General features: G+C 50.5%; 2 protein-coding genes across 2 annotated transcripts in view; one reads left to right on the top strand and one right to left on the bottom strand.

The window, feature by feature from the left end:
* The window catches only part of CUNH11orf80 (chromosome unknown C11orf80 homolog), a 104519-nt gene extending 100079 nt beyond the window's left edge, over nucleotides 1–4440 (bottom strand). The window contains exons 1-2 of the mRNA XM_052760104.1: nucleotides 4426–4440; nucleotides 754–1047 (exon numbers count right to left, since the gene is read on the bottom strand). Coding sequence (XP_052616064.1) covers nucleotides 754–1047; nucleotides 4426–4440 — 309 coding nt within the window. The remainder of the gene's footprint in view (nucleotides 1–753; nucleotides 1048–4425) is intronic.
* Sptbn2 (spectrin beta, non-erythrocytic 2) overlaps nucleotides 1–19251 on the top strand; it is a 41517-nt gene that overhangs the window by 477 nt on the left and 21789 nt on the right. The window contains exons 2-10 of the mRNA XM_052762253.1: nucleotides 5998–6176; nucleotides 11203–11354; nucleotides 11776–11949; nucleotides 12727–12818; nucleotides 12960–13040; nucleotides 13415–13530; nucleotides 15810–15922; nucleotides 16067–16254; nucleotides 18609–18726. Of these exons, the coding sequence (XP_052618213.1) occupies nucleotides 6020–6176; nucleotides 11203–11354; nucleotides 11776–11949; nucleotides 12727–12818; nucleotides 12960–13040; nucleotides 13415–13530; nucleotides 15810–15922; nucleotides 16067–16254; nucleotides 18609–18726 (1191 nt within the window). The 5' untranslated portion in view covers nucleotides 5998–6019. The remainder of the gene's footprint in view (nucleotides 1–5997; nucleotides 6177–11202; nucleotides 11355–11775; nucleotides 11950–12726; nucleotides 12819–12959; nucleotides 13041–13414; nucleotides 13531–15809; nucleotides 15923–16066; nucleotides 16255–18608; nucleotides 18727–19251) is intronic.

The raw sequence follows: 19251 nt of genomic DNA, 5'->3' as shown, positions 1-19251 counted from the left end.
CTGCGCATCCCGGCAAAGGCGCATCAGAGACAAAGGTGGAGTGTCCAAACTGGGAAGAATGAGCCCCGTTAACTGTGGGTGGTACCCGAGGACCGGAAGGTGGGGGTCAAGCAGGGCATCCACGCGGAAGACCGTGGGGGGTCGGGAGCCGGCGGAGGAGCGGCCGTTCTGAATTTGCCCCGGGGAAGGTCAGCGACCCCCGGCCGGGGAACCACTGTAAGAACCGAGAGGGGCCGCGGTTGCCATGACGCCGGGCGGGGAGGGGGTGCCTCGTGCCCCGCCCCTAGCCCCGCGGGGCCCGCGAGCTCCAGATGGTCCCGGGCCTCCCGCGGGAGCCGGCGGCCTGCGGCAGGGGGAGGCTATTGTCCTCCTTCCGCCGCGCCGCAGTCCCGCCGCTCGCGCCCGCGCGCAGCCGCCACGCGCCCCGCGGCCGCCGGCCCCGCGCGCCCCCCGCGCCGCTCGCGCCCTGTGACAGCGCCCGCCTGCCGTGCGCCCCGCGGCCGCCCCGCCGCCGCCGCCGCCTGTGACCGCCCGCAACCACCCCCCGCGACCCGGCTGTAGGCGCGGCGACGACCAGTGCGCCCCGGCCAGCCGAGCTCCCGCTACCCGGCAAGCGCTCTGCACCCAGGTAGGTGCAGCCGGCGCCCCGGCCCGCTTTGTCCCGACCGGCAAGGAGGCGCGCTTTGTGCGGCCGCATGCGGGCGGTGGGGTCGGTCCTGGGGACCCCAGGAGGGAGGATGCGACGCCGAGTACCCGGGTTCTGTGCGGGCCAGCCAGGTACCACTGAAGACCGTGAGGGTCGAGGCTTGGGGTACGCGGACCTCTGTGGAGCACAGAGAAGAGTCTGGAAGAGTTGGGCTGACAGACGCGCTGATGGATCGGGGTCGCCTGGGCTCGGAGCGCGTCTGGCAGCGCAGGCGTTTCGTGGTGCGGCGGGTCCTGCGGTGGACCGGCCGGCGCCGGTCGTGGGACTGGGGACGCGCTAGGGTCTGTCCGGGGCCTGTGAAGACACAGCTTCCTCCAGCTCCGCAGCTTGTTGGCAGCTGGCTATGGCGCTTCGTTGGGCTTCTCCTCACCTCTGTGGTAGCTAGCTCCATGCTGCCCTTTAGGTCTCGCATTGGTATGAGAGGTGGACACGGTTTGGTGGAGATGACTGTAGCTGCTAGAGAGGAGGAAACCTCTTCCGTTTGTGAGGAAGCGTTGTGTAAGGTGTTTCTGGGGCTCCGTACATTTACAGGGCTGTGGAGTCTGCCTATCATACAACTACCCAGCAAGGCTGCCTGGCTGGGGTTCCAGTTCCACCATCCATTTACACCATCTACTCTGGCTCCAGCCTACTGCACCCCAGTATCCCCATGACACTGCATGCTTGTCTGAGAGGCAGGCTTGCCCTGTCCTAACGGGATTTCTCCGTGGGCTGTTTCTCAGCTGCCGCCCCCCCATTACAATTCCAGTTTTGAGAGCCTGGGTTGGTAGGCATTGTCAGTCAGTATCCACAACCCGGTTTCTCTTGAAGGTGAAGAGAGCACAGTGAGTTCCATATGTGTACGTGTGTATCTCAGCTTGAGCGTGGGGCAGCCAACCTCTTGGCATGTTGAGAAGAGCCCAGGATCAATGGTTAAGGAGCAGCTAAGATGGAGCTTAGGCTTTTCTGGTAAAGAAACTGATGTAAGCTCAAGCTTAGGGGCGGGGGTGGTAAGGGAGGGGAAATGAGGCTGAATAATTATGCCCCGGGTGGAGGATTTTTTTTTTATTTATTTAGGTTTTAGACCAGGTGATCTTCCTGGCAGTTTCTTGGGTGCAGGGATCACAGGTGTGCAGCACCATGCTCAGGCTAAACAGCAGATTCTAAAGGAGAAAATGAAAAATCCATGCATCTTCCCTCAATTTCTCATAGCAGAGCCCCGAGCTTTATCAGGAACGCTGCCTAGGAGAAAGGTTGGGCTTTATTTTTCCTTCTCCTCATCTCTGCCCTGGAGCATCTTTCTCTGGCTTTCTTGAGCACCTGAATTTCACCGTGACTCTTTCCCCTTTCTCTCCCTGCCCATCCATCCCTTTATACTTTGAGTCGGATGAGATTTTTTACTTTGCTCAGGTCCCTCCCTGTCTGCCCTAATGTGTTATTCACCCTCTGCTCATGGCTGTTCAGCCCTGCCCTCCTTCCTCTCAGTATCAATTCGGTTTGATTAGCTCTAGAGCCCACTTCATCTCCATTTTTGCTGTCATGGCCTGGGGCTCTGGCTCCTGTTCTGAGAAGGAAGAGGTATTTAGTTTGGCCTCGGAAAAGGCCTGCACATGCTTAGAAGTCATCTGCAGTCACACTCACCCCTGGAACTTTCCGCCTTCTCAGTCCTCAGAGCTTCCCTAAGTAGTTCCAGCTGCTTGCTTGGACAGTGGCCCTCTGAGTGTGCTCCTTTCCTGAGCATCTTTTGAGCCACCTGGGAATGAGTTAAATATGCAAAGTCCCAGGCTCATTCCAGATCTGCCAAACCAGAAATGGGGTGTGGAGGGAAGCAGTGATCTGTTTCAGTGGCCCAGCACTCAGGTCATGTGACTTGTATTTGGGACTCCCCTGTCCGATGCTCGGGCTTAGCCCTGAAAGTCCTCCAGCAGAGAACAGGGCTCTCTCCCCCCATCACCGCTCTCCCCACGAGTGTTTTCTTCATCCCCAAGAAAGACATTGATCCAATGACCAAAATAAGAATGACAGTGAATTCATGTGATATCTCTTTATTAACTACCTATTCTGCTGGGCCCAGAAAGAAATGAGAGAGACCGAGACCTCCTTTCTCAAGGAGTTATAAGTGGAGCAAGCAGAGAACATAACAACTAACGGTCATAAACGTGATAAGCACACTAAAGCTGCATTCAGAGTGCTGAATGAAGCAGGAGGAAGGATCACGCTCTAAGGGAGGTAAAGAATTAATCTGGAACAGGATGTCATGAGAGGGGGAACTAGAGGACAAGGCAAGGCAGGAAATAGGGTTTCTAGTTTTTCGGACCAGTGCCAGTGGAGGAAAGTGAGGGAGGGACCAGCTGCCTGCAGGACCAACCATAGCTAAGCAGAGTCTGTACTGCAGTACTTGGGTGGGCAGAGGTTCTAGCAAGACCTCTAGCCTGAAGCTAGTGGGAGGCAACGCTGTTCTGACACTAACCACCACATAAGCCTCTTGGGTCTGGCTGAGGTCACTGGCTAAGGCTGAGGGAGTGCAGGACTGTGTAATCTGGATTAATGGTGGCACCTCCCTTCTGCCAGAGTTCAGGAATCCTTGGAGGAGAATAAAATTGAGGATTCTCCATTGAAGGAGAATGACAGTCACATGGCTGGGGGTTTGCTGGAAGTCCGAGCATGGAGACCCGGGTCATATGTAAGGGATGATCTGGGTAGGGAATCTCAAGCAGAAACCGTAAGACTCTGGAGCTGGCAACTGTTGGAACACAGAAAACATATTGTACAAGACGATGGGGGGTCCAGAGCTAGAATGCTTAGAAACGACTGTCAAGGCACAGAGGTGGGACTTGTAGTGGGTTTTTTTTCTATAAAAGGAAAATGGTATGATAAACTAATGAGGGGAAACTGGGTGTTATATGGAGTGCTTTTGCTGGATGGTCTGTGGAGAGACTGTTTGGGTTCTAACACCCTTCCTTCAGCTGAACCGAGAGCAGCTGCTGGTTAGGAGACTTTAATTCCAAACACAGAGTAGGGCCAAGGCCAATGCTTCTGAGTCAGACTCTGTTTTCTTGTTCAGAACCAAAAGTGTGAGGGGACTGGTTCAGGTCATGCCTGGTTTATAGTGTTCTTTGCTCAGGGTGATTCAACTCTGCCCTACAATTTAGTTTTATATAAATATTTACAGAGCAAATCCAGAGACTCTGTTGGTAGAAAATGATGGGAAAGAAGTCCTAGGCCTAGTGGAAAGCAAAACTCCTTGCCCATCTACAGGGTAATGAAGGACCAAATCTAGGAACTAGAGACCTCTATTCTTCACAACTTGGCCTAGCTTTAACTGTCAATGTGATAAAGCCTAGAGCCATCTGAGAGCAAAGTCTCCACTAACGAATTGTCTAGAGGAGATTGGCGTGTGGGCATGTCTGTGGGGGACTGTCTGGATTGTTAATTGATGTAAGAGGCTCCAGTCCACTAAGGGCAGCACCATTCCCTGAGCAGGTGGTCCTGGGATGTATTTATTAAAAAAAAGCCCACTAAGCATGTTCCTGAAAGGAAGCCAGCGAGCAGGGCGTTCTTCTGTGGTTTCTGCTTCTCCTGCCTGAGTTGCTGCCCTGACTTCCCTCAGTGATGGACTGTGTGCAACTTGAAGGTATAAGCCAAATAAATCCTCAGAGCGTTTTATAACAGTAACCTAAAGGAAAGTGGAACACACCTTCTTCAGGTTACTCCCAGGAAAATACTGGTGCAGCCCTGACCTTGAAGAGCGCCATGTTCAGCTCTTTGGAACCAGCTAATGATAGTAGCTAAATTCTGCCTTTGTGTGCCCATGTGAACACACGATCCTTCCCACCTAGAGTCTCACCACCTAGCCTTCCCCAAACCATAGGAGAAGTTTCCTTACCTCCTTCCTTCCCAGATCAGGTATTTTTTTTTCTGAGACTAGGTTTCTCTGTGTAACAGCCTTGGCTGTTCTAGAACTCACTTTGTAGACCAGGCTGGCCTCGAACTCACAGAGATCCACCTCTTTTATCCTTCTGAGTACTGGGATTAAAGGCATGTGCTACCACCACCCAGATGGAGTAGTTGATGACTTTAAACTGTCTTGTGTTGAAGAGATATTAGGAAAATGAAAAACTGTAGGATTTAGCGTTCTGTTAGTTATAATTCTCTACCACCTATTCCCTTGAGTGGCTAGTAAATGTTGTTTTACACCAGAACTTTGGACCTTACAGACTTTCAAAAAAAAAAAAAAAAAAACTTCCCAGCAGCTAATCTGAAGCTCATTTGGGGACAGAGTGTGTTTGCTTAAGTTAAGGTCATAAATAGTATTGGCAAGTGTACATGGTCCAGATATCATAGTCTAGGCCATGGAAGGCTGGGATGAGTGCTGATCCCTCAGGGCACTGCTGAAGGGCCCCAGGATGGTCAGGGGAGATGTTAATGTTCTCTGTACCAGAAGCTATGATGAAGAGTTAGGGAGCTGGGAAGATGGCTCAGTGGTTAAAAGCAGTGGTATTTCTTTCAGAGGACCCAGGTTCAATTCCCAGCAACCACACAGCTTACAACTATCTGTAACTCCAATTCCAGGGAATTCAGAATCCTTTTCTGCCCTCTCTGAGTACCAGGCAAACATATGGTACACATATATACATTCATCAAAATATCCATAGCCATAAAACAAAATTTTAAAAGCCTTTTTCAAGACAGAGTTTCTCCGAGTAGCCTTGGCTGTCCTGGAACTTGCTCTGTAGACCAGGCTGGCCTTTAACTCACAGAGATCCACCTGCCTCTGCCTCCTAAGTGCTGGGCCTGGCATTTTTGTTGTTGTTTTTCAAGTAGGGGGCAAGATCCTCTTTTTTTGTTTTTGTTTTTGTTTTTCAAGAGAGAGTTACTCTGTGTAGTTTTGGTGCCTGTCCTGGATCTTGCTCTATAGACCAGGCTGGCCTCGAACTCACAGAGATCCACCTGGCTCTGCCTCCTGAGTACTGGGATCAAAGGTGTGCGCCACCACCGCCCGACTAAGACCCTCTTTTTAAAAAGTAAGAAAGAACCTTGCTTCAAAAGCTAGTACTTGCCTGGCAGTGGTGGCGCACACCTTTGATCCCAGCACTCGGGAGGCAGAGCCAGGAGGATCTCTGTGAGTTTGAGGTCAGCCTAGTCTACAAAGTAAGTTCCAGGACAGCTAGGGCTGTTACACGGAGAAACCCTGCCTGGAAAAACAAAAAGACAAGGGAAAGGAAAACACAAACAAACTGAAAGAAGAAGGGTATGATGAGTGAAGGCTCAGCATCCTCAAGGTGCTTCTCACAAGCCACGTCTTCTTGTAGGAACAGGAAGCCACCCACCACCATGAGCAGCACTCTGTCACCCACAGACTTCGACAGCTTGGAGATCCAGGGCCAGTATAGTGACATCAACAACCGCTGGGACCTGCCCGACTCAGATTGGGACAATGACAGCAGCTCAGCCCGCCTCTTTGAGAGGTCCAGAATTAAGGCCCTGGCAGGTAAGGAGGGGCAGAGAGGGGCAGGGAGGTGATGAGATTGGTGGAGGTGGGTTTACGAGCTTCGAAGGGAGCATCTTCTGTCTTTATGGGAAGACTGACTTCATTTTCTAAGCTGCTGCTCTGAAGCGGCAGATACAGACCCCTGGTCCCCAAATCCAACTTCAAGGTCAAACTCCCTGCAATGTAGAGCATTCCTCAGCTTCCTTCTCCCCTAGCCTAGAGATGCCACCCACATTACCCCTGGACGTGCCCAGCTGCGTGGATGAGCTTACTTTCATGACCTAAGCCCCGACTGACCGAGTCAGGTGTCTGTCCCTACCGTACTTTGTCTTTCTGCTCTACATTTCTGTCCCCACCCGCCTCTCCCCACCTTCCCTCCCAAAGTGCCATCCCTTTTCTACTATCATTTCCCACACCCGCTCCCCGTCCAGCCCTCTTATCTTCCGGCACTCTCTCCACCTGTCCTTCCTGCTGCCTCTTACTCCTATTATTTTAGTTACCTGTTCCCCGAAGCCGTTCTCTCAGCAGCCCTCCCATCCTCCCAGGGTATGCTCTCCGCCCACCCCACCTCCGCCCCTGCCTTCCCCTATGGCCAGGGCTCTCCCCTAGGCTGTGCTGGGCACAGACAAACCAGTCTGACAGGCCTCCTGCGTTTGGGGGGGGGTGTGGTCATGGCAACAGGAGGGCAGCTGCCACCTGACACCACCAGCCAGTGGCTTTTTGGGGATTGAGTCACCCACACACCCTAAGGCCGCCCACCCAGTCTGCCTTCCACATTCATCCTACCCTCTTCATAGCTACTGACCTGCCCATGGCCTAGCCAGTTCCAATATGAGAGATTACTTCCACTTAAGGAGTGACCACCTGCCCGGTGGGGTGGAAGAGATCCGGAGGCCTTGATGATTTTTACAGATACAGGTTCTCAAGAAAGATGAAGTTCAGAACCTTTAGACATATAGCTCAGAACTCATGACTTTTTTTTTTTTTTTTTTTTTTTTTTTTTTTTTTTTTTGGTTTTTCGAGACAGGGTTTCTCTGTGTAGCTTTGCGCCTTTCCTGGAACTCGCTTTGGAGACCAGGCTGGCCTCGAACTCACAGAGATCCGCCTGGCTCTGCCTCCCGAGTGCTGGGATTAAAGGCGTGCGCCACCACCGCCCGGCTAGAACTCATGACTTTTAAAAGCTTGCCCAGGGGATTAGACTCAGCCAGTCCAGCACCAGATAATGGCTACAGCTTGTGGGGTTCATGGGTCACTTTCTCCTGGCATCTTACTGGCTGGGACTGAAGAATTGGCTGATGAAATACTCATACTGGTACTTCAGTAGTTCAGGGGAGACAGGAAATGTGGGGGTATGGAAAACGTCACCTCTTTGGGGAAGTGTGCCCGGTTCCCTGGTTTTAGGTTTGTGAATCCTCTGGTACTGTCATTGATGCCATTGTGCGCATGCTACCCAAAACTCTCCTGATATCTGCAGTGATACATCCTCCCAGAACTGCCACTGTGTCTGTACAGGTCACATGCCAACCAATGTGACTGATCATTATATCTGTGTGCACATGCTACATGCTACCCAGTCAATTTTCCAGGTCTAGCTCATATGACAGGTGCTACTCAGAGTTCTCATCATGTCTGTAAGCATGCCACATAGTACTGCTACCATGTCTGAGCATTTGACACATACTTCCCAATATCAAACTCTGCACACAAGACCTGTGCTGATCAGGACAGTCACCACGTGCACGCACACAGCACCCAGTGCTCTGCTTGAGTTTGTCCCCCGCTCGAGGCTGGGCTCCCCTGAAGAGGCATCTCTGAATGGGCTTGGCTTTGCACAGTGCCACTCACTCAGTAGGTGCCAAATAAATCCTGAATGATTAAAGATGAGGAGGAACAAGTGTAGGCACCAGTGACAAAAGCCGAAGGCCAGGAAGAGGTAGGAGGGGTGTTGATAGCTGTGCCCAATACTGGGGTGGGGGCTGGGGTGTTGACTGGGGAGCCTGGTGGGCAAAGGAAACGGGCTGGTACTAGAGGGCAGCCACAATACTTACTCCCCAGAGGAGGCCACAGAAGTCAGCACACCTGGCTTCTCTTCCAGGATCTCCAGTGTTTCTCTGCTCTCAGGGCTGAGATCAAAGTTCAGATGTCCTGAAACAAGCCCACCCAGGGACGCCCAGAGAGGTCTGCTCACTGCAGACCTTCTGAAAGCCGGAGTTTGCTTTGGGGCCCCTCTGGCAGGTTTTCCCTAGTCTTGGGCAACTAGTGGCCTGACGAGCAGGTCTCTGGGTGCTGGCAACTCCCTCCTCCGCCCCTGCAGGGCCTGGCCAAGCCCCAACTGGCTCCGCCTCCTGAGCAGCCTGCCCCTCCCCCGCCACTGTCCGACCTGTTTGTCTGGAGCCGCCTCTGTCTCCTCTCCCTACAACCAGGTGTGCCCTACTCACTGTCTCAGAAGCTCAGGCATCCCATAACTTTCTCCCCACTCCTTGAAACTCCCAGCATCCTTGAAACAACTCCACCCAGCCAGGTACAGAAGCCTTTTTTTGGACTCCCCCAGCACAGGCTCAGGGGACACACACTCTTGGCCCTGCCCTGGCAGGGAGCATGGACTCTGGGCCACAGGCTGAGTAGGAGGCAGCAGGCACCATGAGTGCGAACGGAGTGGGCAGGGTACATGGAAATGGCCTGAACGGGGCTGGTGAGTTTTACTATGAGGCTCTGGAGGGGTCCCAGAACCCTGGGGGCGTCCTGCTCTCACCAGCTGCCTTCATCAATCCTGCTCAGTATGCCAGTGTGCTGGAAGGACGCTTCAAACAGCTTCAAGGTGAGTTTCCCTGGGCAGAGGGGAGCCTGCTGTGCCAAAGGGGACCTGGGATAGGAAAAGCTAGCATGCCCAGAACCCCATGCCTAACACTTCCTGTGGCTCAGTGTTTATGTTGAGGGACAACGTGGTGAAACTTAGGGGAAATCATTGCAAATAGCCAGAGAATCCAGGCATGAGGACAACTGAAATCCCACTGAATGAGACCGGGGGGGTGGCATAAGGGGTGTGACCTTGAGGTGCCCTGATGGGTGCAAAGGTGCTGAGGATGAAGGAGCCTTTGGGTTCATGTCATCAGCTAGAGAGGCCATAGCAGTCTCCCCTGGTGGCTCGTGGCTCACCCTCATGGTTTGGCCATGCTGGCCTTGTTAAGGAAGGAGAGAAGCGTGGGCTAGAGGCCTAGGACCTAGAGCTTTTATGTGTTTTCCTGGGCTTCTGAATGTCTGTGAAGGGAGGATATGTAGAAAATGGAGAGCGTGTGTCAAAGGAGAGGGTTTGTACACACAGGTCTCATAAACGTCTGAACAGGAATGTTCGTCTTGGCACAAATAAGTTTATTTCATGGTATGTGTGTTTAGGGATGTTGTGGGTGTCTTGTGATGCTACACTTTGGTGCCTGGCTTTACCAGATCTTTCTAGGTACTGTTTCCATTTTCAGTCTACCTGTGTGCCCCACGCCAGCATGCCTATATCAGGGAGGTCTCCCTGGATTCAGTAATTGCCAGGTGACTTAATCTGTCCTCAACTCATATAGGGCCTAGAACCCTAAAAGAGGCCCAGAGTCACCATAGGCACCACAAGTGCTAAGGGGTATCCCACATGGTGATTAGGACCCCCGGTTTGGCATAGGCACAGGAATTGGAGGTGAGAAAGTCAGAAATAGCTTTGGGTGTATGGCTGTTTTATGGGGGAGAGGCACAGGAATGTGAAATTAAGGGATGAGTCTAAATTTCTGAGGTGCTGGTGCTGAGATGGAGGTAAATATGACTCTGCACACCTACCACTTGGGCTGGGTCCCCACATGGGCTTTCTAAGGGCAACTGGCAGGAATCCTGATCTCCAAAGTAGGTGACAGTACAGAGCTTATTTCGCCGTCCCTTTCCATTTACAAGGTTTGTAATCATCAGTTTCCTGTGATGACAGCCTGACAGCTGGGGACCAGGCTGCCGGGCCTTGCCTCTCTCCACCTGCATTGCTCCCATGGCCTTGCAAGTTCTTGTTTTTGTTTGTGTGTGAGACAGGGTCTCACTGGCTGGTCTGGAATTCACAGAGATTGGCCTGCCTCTGCCTCCCAAGATTAAAGGCCTGCACCACCATGCCCGATTTATTCTTATAATTTATTTCTTATAAATTATTTCTGAGTCTTGAGGTAATAGTGTCCTAGGTCTGGACCCTCCACAGCCAACTGTGCAGGCCTGCCTCAGAGTAGAGTAGCCTACCTTTTCTGTACATGACCTAGAGCAGGGAGCTGCCTTAAAAGCCCACACAGCCGCTCCACTGGGAGTCCAGGTGCTGACCATCTGGGAGATCTGCCATATTTACAGGCCACACCTTCTCCCTTGTCCACATCTGAAGGAGAAGGAGGGCCTGCCTTTATCAAAGCTCCCCAGCAGGGAGCCACATCCCACTGGACAACCACTAGATGTATCATACCCAGTATCTCATTTAATTGCTGTAGTGACCCAATAAAATAGGAGTACGCTCGTCCTACAAGTGGAGAAACTGAGGCATTGAGTAAGCTGTCCAGTATTTCATCACTGTTACAGCATGAAACCTAACCCCAGCCCCTCCCCGGGCAGCTTCTTCTCTCCTTTCTTCTTGAGACCTTTTTTGTCTGTCTTGCTTTTCTTTTTTTGTTTGTTTGGTTTCCCCCCGCCCCCCACACATACACAGGGTTTCTGTGTGTAGCCTGGCTGTCCTGGAACTCTCTGTAGACCAGGCTGGCCTCAAACCTGAGATTAAAGGTATGAGCCACTGTGCCCGGCGTTATCTTGCTCTTCTTATCCTTTCCTTCGCTCACGAGCTCATCCCAGCCTCTTCATTTCTTAGCTGTTTAGATTATTGTTTGTTCGGTTGGTCATCCCTAAATCTGCCTGATCCCAGCTGTCACTTAGACTCTCTCAGGCATGCCATCCCACACATGCCTGTTAGTGTTTAGAAGCAAGCATACTGTCCTTGAAGGACAGGAGTGACTCCTTGTCACCACTGCAGATGAACGAGAAGCCGTGCAGAAGAAAACCTTCACCAAGTGGGTGAACTCCCACCTGGCCCGGGTGACATGCCGGGTGGGAGACCTGTACAGCGACCTGCGGGACGGGCGCAACCTCCTGAGGCTCCTGGAGGTGCTCTCGGGAGAGACCCTGGTGAGTTGGAATAATGGACAGAAGAGGGAGCCTCAGAGACTGGCCCAGGGAACAAACCACAGGGGGTGCCATAAAGAGCTGAGTAAAATACCATGGCTCCTCTGCCTAGAGGATGGTCTCATTCCCAGAGGCTTTGCTACATGGATTACATGGGAGCCATGCTTTGCAGAGACAGGAACAGTGGCCCCATTGAAAACATTTCTTCTCCCACCCACTCTGGGTGCAATTAATTCCCTTGGGAATCTTAATCTGCACAAGCCTCATCTGTAACCTTGCTTGGGCTCCATGACCTCTGGCCTGGCCCTAGGGCTGGCCCTGTGTTCCCAAAGGAGATCATGGGAGGTATGGGGCAGGTTGTTAAGAAAGCTAGGAAGAAAGCAAGCCATGGTCCCATGTCACTGTACCCTTCATCCACCCATAGCCAAAGCCCACAAAGGGCCGGATGCGGATCCACTGCCTGGAGAATGTGGATAAAGCCCTGCAGTTCCTGAAGGAGCAGAAAGTACATCTGGAAAACATGGGCTCCCATGACATTGTGGATGGAAACCACCGTCTGACCCTTGGGCTGGTGTGGACCATCATCCTTCGATTCCAGGTACTCTCCAGGTGTTAGCTAAGGTGTGAGCTGTACACCAACCAGTACTATACCCTCACACTGTTACTGATGGTCCGTGACAAGATAAAAAATTGAGGGGCTGGAGAGATGGTCCAGGAGTTAAAAGCACTGTAAGGGATGTTCTTCCAGAGGACCTGGGTTCAATTCCCAGCAGCCATATGCAGCTCACAATCACTTATGACTCCAGTTCTAGGGGATTTGATGCCCTCTTTTGGCCTCTGAGAGCACCAGGCACACACATGGTGCACAAACACACAGGCAAAATACCCATACACATAACAAATAAAATAATAATAAATAAGTTTAAAAACTGAGCATATAGAACTTTCTAGAGCAGTTTGCCATTGAAGCATATCTATGCAGGTGACGGGGTTGTCTTGTCACTTTCCATGTTATACTCTATCTCAGTGTCATCTCAACTCCTCTAATTATACCTGTCATTCTCCAGGTGATCTCTCCCTCTTTCAGCTCTGTCTTTGAAAGCCAGCTCTCAGAAAACATGCATTCACCTGCTCGTACTCTCCACATGGAAGAACCAGCCCCCTTCACTCGTAGGCACTTCCACTCCACTGACGTCCTTTGTCAAATCCCCTGAACCTGATAATATGTGTCACTAGCCTAGGAAAGAAGAGCTCACTCAGGTTCTGTCCCATCACACAACATTCCTAAAACTCAGTTTTCTGTGATTTTCTCTGAGTGTCTCTGGTGTCACCAAGACACCACTGGGGAGTTACACCCTGTTTGCTACTTTCTCAGATCCAGGACATCAGTGTGGAGACAGAAGACAACAAGGAGAAGAAGTCAGCCAAGGACGCTCTGCTGCTGTGGTGCCAGATGAAGACTGCAGGGTGAGGAGGCCCAGGAGCATGGCTGTAGGGGTGGGCCACACTGAGACGGACTCTCGGGTTCACAACCTGCCCAGTGGCCTTGTATCGCAGACCAGGGCTCTGAAGTGCTCACTCACTGTCTCTCCCGGTCTTTCTTTACAGGTATCCCAATGTCAATGTGCACAACTTTACCACCAGTTGGAGAGATGGGCTGGCCTTTAATGCCATTGTGCACAAGCACCGGTGAGAAGACGGGTTTAATGAACACATGAGTTGATGACCCAGGAGCACACAGCAGAGGCCAGGAGAGTGGCTGAGTCATAGTGTAGCTATAGAGGGGGGAAAAAATGAAGGGAAATCCCAGTCTTTGGGAGGCAGAAGCAGAATAGCAAATTCAAGGTCTCAAAGTGAGTTCCAAGCCAGTCAAGGCTACATAAGAAGAGACCCTGTCTCAAAAAGAAGGAAGGAAAAAAGAATGTGGGAGAGGAGCCAGGAAGTAGGATGGTATACCGGGAGTGGGCTTGGGGTATTTCCAACCAGCAATGAATTTACATTTTTTTCTTTAGGTTCTGACATGCTTTTGATGTGTTCTGTGTCCCTCCCTCCCCCACCCCCAGGCCAGACCTGCTGGATTTTGAGTCCCTGAAGAAATGTAATGCACACTACAATCTGCAGAATGCTTTCAATCTGGCTGAAAAGGAACTCGGCCTGACCAAGCTCCTGGATCCTGAAGGTGGGCCAGAGCTCTGCAAAACAGGTGTAGGGAAGACAGAGGCAAATTGGTGGTTGCCAGGGGGAACCAGCAGCCATGGAGGGATGCAGATGTTCTGGAATTAGGTGGTAGCAATGATTTCCACAGCCTTGTGAATACACTCCAAGCTGCTATACTTTTAAAGGATAACTTTTATGGTAAGAAAAGTTGTGTCTCGAAAAAAGAAGGAAGAAGGTACCTGTGAGTTGGCTTATGCTTGCCATCCCAATACTCAGCAGGCAAAGGTAGAAGAGTTAGGATTTTGTTTGTTTGTTTGTTTGTTTGTTTGTTTGTTTTTCGAGACAGGGTTTCCCTGTGTAGTTTTGGTCCCTGTTCTGGATCTCGCTCTGTAGACCAGGCTGGCCTTGAACTCATAGAGATCCACCTGGCTCTCCCTCCCGAGTGCTGGGATTAAAGGCATATACCAGCACCTCCCGGCTAGGGTTAGGAATTTAAGGCCAGCCTTCCTATATAGCAAGTTTGATGATAACCTGTGCTACACAGACTACCTCGGAACAAACCAAGTTTGTATGAATAAGGGGAGCCCTGCCTCAGAGAGAGTTCCGGGCTGTAGGTTCTTTCTCAGCCCAGAGCACCTATATGATTTAGAGCCGATCACTTAGCCTGGCTTAGTTTCCTCATCTCCAAAATGGGAAGAATGAAACTCAGAGGTCATAGTGCACGTTCTAGCACCACAAAAATAAACATTTAAAAATAAAATGAGAGGACTCTGGTTCACACGATCTCTGATTTATTCTAAAATTCTAGGCTTTAGTTAAGCTGTGCGACCTTTGGTTCTCACCAAGAGCTAGCCCATGGTCAGTGTCCCTGCTGACCACGGCCTGTGGTGCTGTGGTCAGCTAGGACCACTGGGCTCCTTGTACCTGGAGCTGCACTACACCTGACATGCCTTACTTGTCCTAACAACATCCCTTCGCCATTATTATCCTCAGTTTACGGAAGAGATGGGACCTTTAAAGATCAGGTGACCTGCTGAAGGTCAGACCTGGTACAGCGGCGAGTCAGGTTCAGCCCAGCTCTAGAGCGCGTTTCCTCCTCTGCCTCTGCAGGGCAGACTAATCTGGGTGCAGCCGGAAAAGGGAGGAGAGCCAGACCGAGAGCCCCCGTTGGAAGCATTCCCTCTTAGCTTGTCTGGCTGGTTTGATTCTTTCTCCCTGATTTGCATCCCGCTGGTAGCCCTCTTAGTTGAGAATGACAAGCATGTCATTCAGCTGTCATTCAGAGTATCTGGGCTACTTAGAAACAGAAGCAGACTAAGTGCAAAGTTCCTTGGCAACATTTGCAAAGCATGACCATTCTGCAGGACACGGGAGTAAAGTGAAGGCTCCTGTGGACTTGACTGAGATGACTTCAGGAGTTCCAGCGTGCCTTGGTGTTTTCTGAAGGTTCTGAGGGGCTTCCAGTCTCCTGGTCTAGCCTTTGAGAGGAGTAGTGCGGCCTAAGTCAGACGGCCCAGGGATCCACAAGTCATTGTCAGCTGTGGTCGTGTGGAGAGAATGCTTGTTCTGAGGGATACTTACCTCCTTGGGTCTACCCATGGCTGAACTTTAGAAACCAGATTGGGAACAACAGCAGTGACCATGCCCCAAGATGATACTAAGAGCTGGTATCTGTTCCCATTATAGTGCACCCAGGTTCAAGAGGCTTAGCTTATAGTTTCTGTCCCTCGGTCCATTGACATTTTAGACATTTTTCTAGCCTCTGGGGACCATGATCCACCAGATGGGAATGCTATTTATTTGCTTGCTTTAATGTGTATCACATATACTAAGTAAAAAGTTTCCTGGGCTTCTGGATTTCTTGCCCTCTGCTTGGCAGGTCCTTCCCATATCTAAAAGAAAGTTGGAATAATTGAGTTGTTACTTGGCTCTAAAGCAGTGGTTCTCAACCTGTGGGTCACGACACTTTGGGGAGGGGGTTGAACAATCCCTTCACAGGGGTTGCACATCAGATATCCACATAATGATTCATAACAGCAACATTACAGTTGCTACAGTTATGAGGAGCAGCGAAACTAACTGTATGGCTGGGGTCACTACAAAGGAGGAAAAACTGTACGAAGGGGTCGCAGCCCTTAGGAAGGTTGAGAACCGCTGCTCTGAAAGGGTCGGAAAAAGATGTGTTAGCATTGGAGGGCTGGGGGCCCCTAGCATGAGGTGAGTCAGTTAGGTTTTAGGCCTGCTTCTGGAAGGGAGGCAGGTTCTGATGTCTGCCTCACCTAAGATGGTCCTTTTCCTCAGATGTGAATGTGGATCAGCCTGATGAGAAGTCAATCATCACCTACGTGGCCACTTACTACCACTACTTCTCTAAGATGAAGGCCCTGGCTGTGGAAGGCAAAAGAATTGGCAAGGTACCCTACTGTGGGACCGCCGGCTTAAGGGCCAGAGGGGGCCAGCCAGAGGGGGCCTGCTGTCCGTCTTACTCTCCCAAAACGGGGCAGGGTGGAGCTATAGCACTGGGTAGGACACCCACTTACCTACCTCCTGTCCCACAGGTCCTGGACCATGCCATGGAGGCAGAACACCTGGTAGAGAAATATGAGTCCCTGGCCTCTGAGCTGCTGCAGTGGATTGAACAAACGATTGTGACCCTCAATGACAGGCAACTGGCCAACTCCCTGAACGGAGTCCAGAACCAGCTGCAGTCTTTCAACTCCTATCGCACTGTGGAGAAGCCACCCAAGTAGGTGTCTCTTGGGCCCCACCCTGCCAGAGCATGCCTGCCCAGAGCTGTGCTCACTTGAGAGAAAGCCTAAATGAGGGCGGCCTTTTGGGAGGGACATTTGGCAGTACAGAAACGCAGCCAGGGCTCATTTCCCTCAGCTCAAAGTGCTGGAAGCATCCAAACAGCACAGTTGTTCCAAAACGCATTTTCTAATGACTAGCCATTTTTAAAACGCATGCCATGGAAGAATGATTGCCATGGCATGTCAAGTCAGTGCAGTCCATCAGATAAAGTTACTGGTTGCAAGCCAGCTGTGGTGGCTCGCACCAGCAAATCCCAGCTTTTGGGCATCTGAGGCAGGAAGATTGCCATGAGTTCTAAGGGCAGCCATATTGAGTTCCAACCTGAGTATCAGAGTAAGACCCTGCCTGAAAAAAGGAAAAATACTGGTTGGGGTCATGCAGCGCCGTAGTGTCAGTGTAGGAACAGACAGGACTGGACCTGACAGACAAGTCAGCAGCTGGCGGTAAGACATGGCTGATGTAGAATGAGCATCACAGAGGTAATTAGCATTCATTTCTTCATGTGTAGGATTGCTGTTAACAATTCTCTATGGCACATACTGGGTGGGGGGGAGGGGGAGAGAGAGCGAGAGAGAATCATCATCAAACTCTTTTGGAGTTAATATGTTAACCCGGGGAATGGTGTGAGGTACTGTTTGCCTGGAAAATCCTTTTCTGGGCATTCAACAAAGATGTAATCTCAAGGACACTCCTCAACATGACCTTTGTAAAATAATAATAATAAGTCATGAAGCAACCACTGAAAATAGTATCCCTCCAAATGAGTTTGACATGAAAAAATTGTCATAGTTGAAGAAGTGGGCTATAAGAGTTAGTTGTAAGCCACAGCAAACAAAGTGGTAAGCACCCAAGTTTAAGGTGCCTGGTTCAAATCCTGACTCTTCCACTCAGCAGTTGTGTTGGACAACTTATATAGCTTGTTTGTGTTAAGTGGTTCTTATCTGGAAAACAGGGATGAGAGAATGTAGACAATGAGAAGTTACCATGTGCTAACACTGGGAAGTCCTGAGAGCCAAGGTCTTGATTACAGCTGCTGAGTTGTTGATCACTGAGCTCTGTTTACACTAGCTCCCCATGGTGCAAGGAAGAAACCAGAACTTCCATGGGTAACAACAGTCACCACTTCTGTGGAGCTTTTGGTTACTTTAAGATGATGTTTCTGCTGGTCTTGGAGTTGCAGGTTTATAATCCAGGCTATTCAGGAAGCTGAGACAGGATGGATAATCACAAGTTCAAGTTCAAAGCTAGTCTAGGTAACTTTATGAGACCTGTGATAAAACAACAAGGTTTTTTCTTTTTTTGTTTTTTGAGACAGGGTTTCTCTGTAGCCCTGGCTGTCCTGGATCTCACTCTGTAGACCAAGCTGGCCTGGAACTCACAGAGATCTGCCTGCTTCTGCCTCCCAGGTGCTGGCAGAAAGTTTTCTTAAAGAGGTGGAGATGTAGTTCAGTGGTAGAGAATTTGCTTAGCATGTGTGAGGCCCTGGGTCCCACCCCCAGTGCTGCAGTCAGTAAATAAATAAATAGATAGTAAGAAAAATGAAAAATGTTCTTGGGCCAAGCATAGTGATGCACACCTGTAACCCCAGGTCTCTAGAAGCAAGGCAGGAAGATTATGAGTTCAAGGCTAGCCTGAGCTACATAGCAAGACCCAGTCTTAAAAAAAAAGAAAGAAAGAAAGAAAGAAAGAAAGAAAGAAAGAAAGAAAGAAAGAAAGAAAGAAAGAAAGAAAGGAAGAAAGGAAGAAAGAAAGAAAGAAAGGAAGAAAGGAAGAAAGAAAAAGGAAAAACAAGGTGAGGGTCTGGCATGGTGGCACACACCTTTAATCCCAGCCCCCAGGAGGCAGAGGCAAGCGGATCTGTGAGTTCAAGGCTAACCCAGTCAATATACTGAGTTCCTGGGGACTGGAGTTCCTGAGGTCCTGAGTGAGTTCCAGAGGTCCTGAGTTCAATTCCCAGTAACCACATGGTGGCTCACAACCATCTGTAGTTAGATCTAGTGCCTCTTCTGGCCTTGCATACATGCAGACAGAACACTGTATACATAATAAATAAATCTTTAAAAAAAATATATATATATATAATATATACATACATACACACTGAGTTCCCTAGAAAAAGAAGAAGAAAACCAAAGTATGTTCTTTTGGTTTACTTGCTAGTATTTTTTGGCTCTCACACAAAACACTGTAACTTTTTGCAAGAAGAAAAGCAGCATGAGTATTCTGTGGTGTAGAGTCAAGGTTTTGGGTCCCTCTTTGCCTCTAATCTTGACTTGGTTTCTGCTTCAGGTTCACAGAGAAAGGGAACTTGGAGGTGTTGCTCTTCACCATCCAGAGCAAGCTGCGGGCCAACAACCAGAAGGTCTACACGCCGCGTGAAGGCCGGCTCATCTCTGACATCAACAAGGTCCATGCTTCCCTTAACATCCACAGATGGCCATCCTTGGTCATCCCTGGCCTAGGCACCCTTCATGCCTCTCGTTACCCAGGGCCTTCTTGACTCCTCCAGGCCCTGACACCCACTACCCACACTCTCAGACCTGACTCTGGGAGCCTCTCATGATTGTGGTCTCTGTAAATAAGTCAGACCTCACGTCCTTTGTCTTCTTCAACATGTCCCCATTTCACCAGCTCTACTTCTGCTTTGTGTTTTTCACAGAGTTAGACTAATTCAGGTAAACTAAGGTTTACAAACCCACAGAGTCCCACCACTGCAGACAAAGCAGGCATTTTCCATAGATGACCTCATATCTCATCCAGAAGCAAACAGTTATTATGTGGGTTCACAGTGTGCCTGGCACCTCTCCCTTTTTCTCGGGTTTTCAGGCACAGGTGCCTCACTGATCCCATTCCATGAATCCACTAGACCAAGTTTCTGTGGTACTCACCTGGGCCCCGGCCCTGCTGACCTCTACCCTGGTCCCATTGTCCT

The sequence above is a fragment of the Peromyscus californicus genome, unplaced genomic scaffold, assembly GCF_007827085.1.
Source record: "Peromyscus californicus insignis strain IS unplaced genomic scaffold, ASM782708v3 Scaffold_4__1_contigs__length_199733344, whole genome shotgun sequence".
Taxonomy (NCBI): domain Eukaryota; kingdom Metazoa; phylum Chordata; class Mammalia; order Rodentia; family Cricetidae; genus Peromyscus; species Peromyscus californicus.
This window is presented reverse-complemented; position numbering and strand designations above follow the sequence as displayed.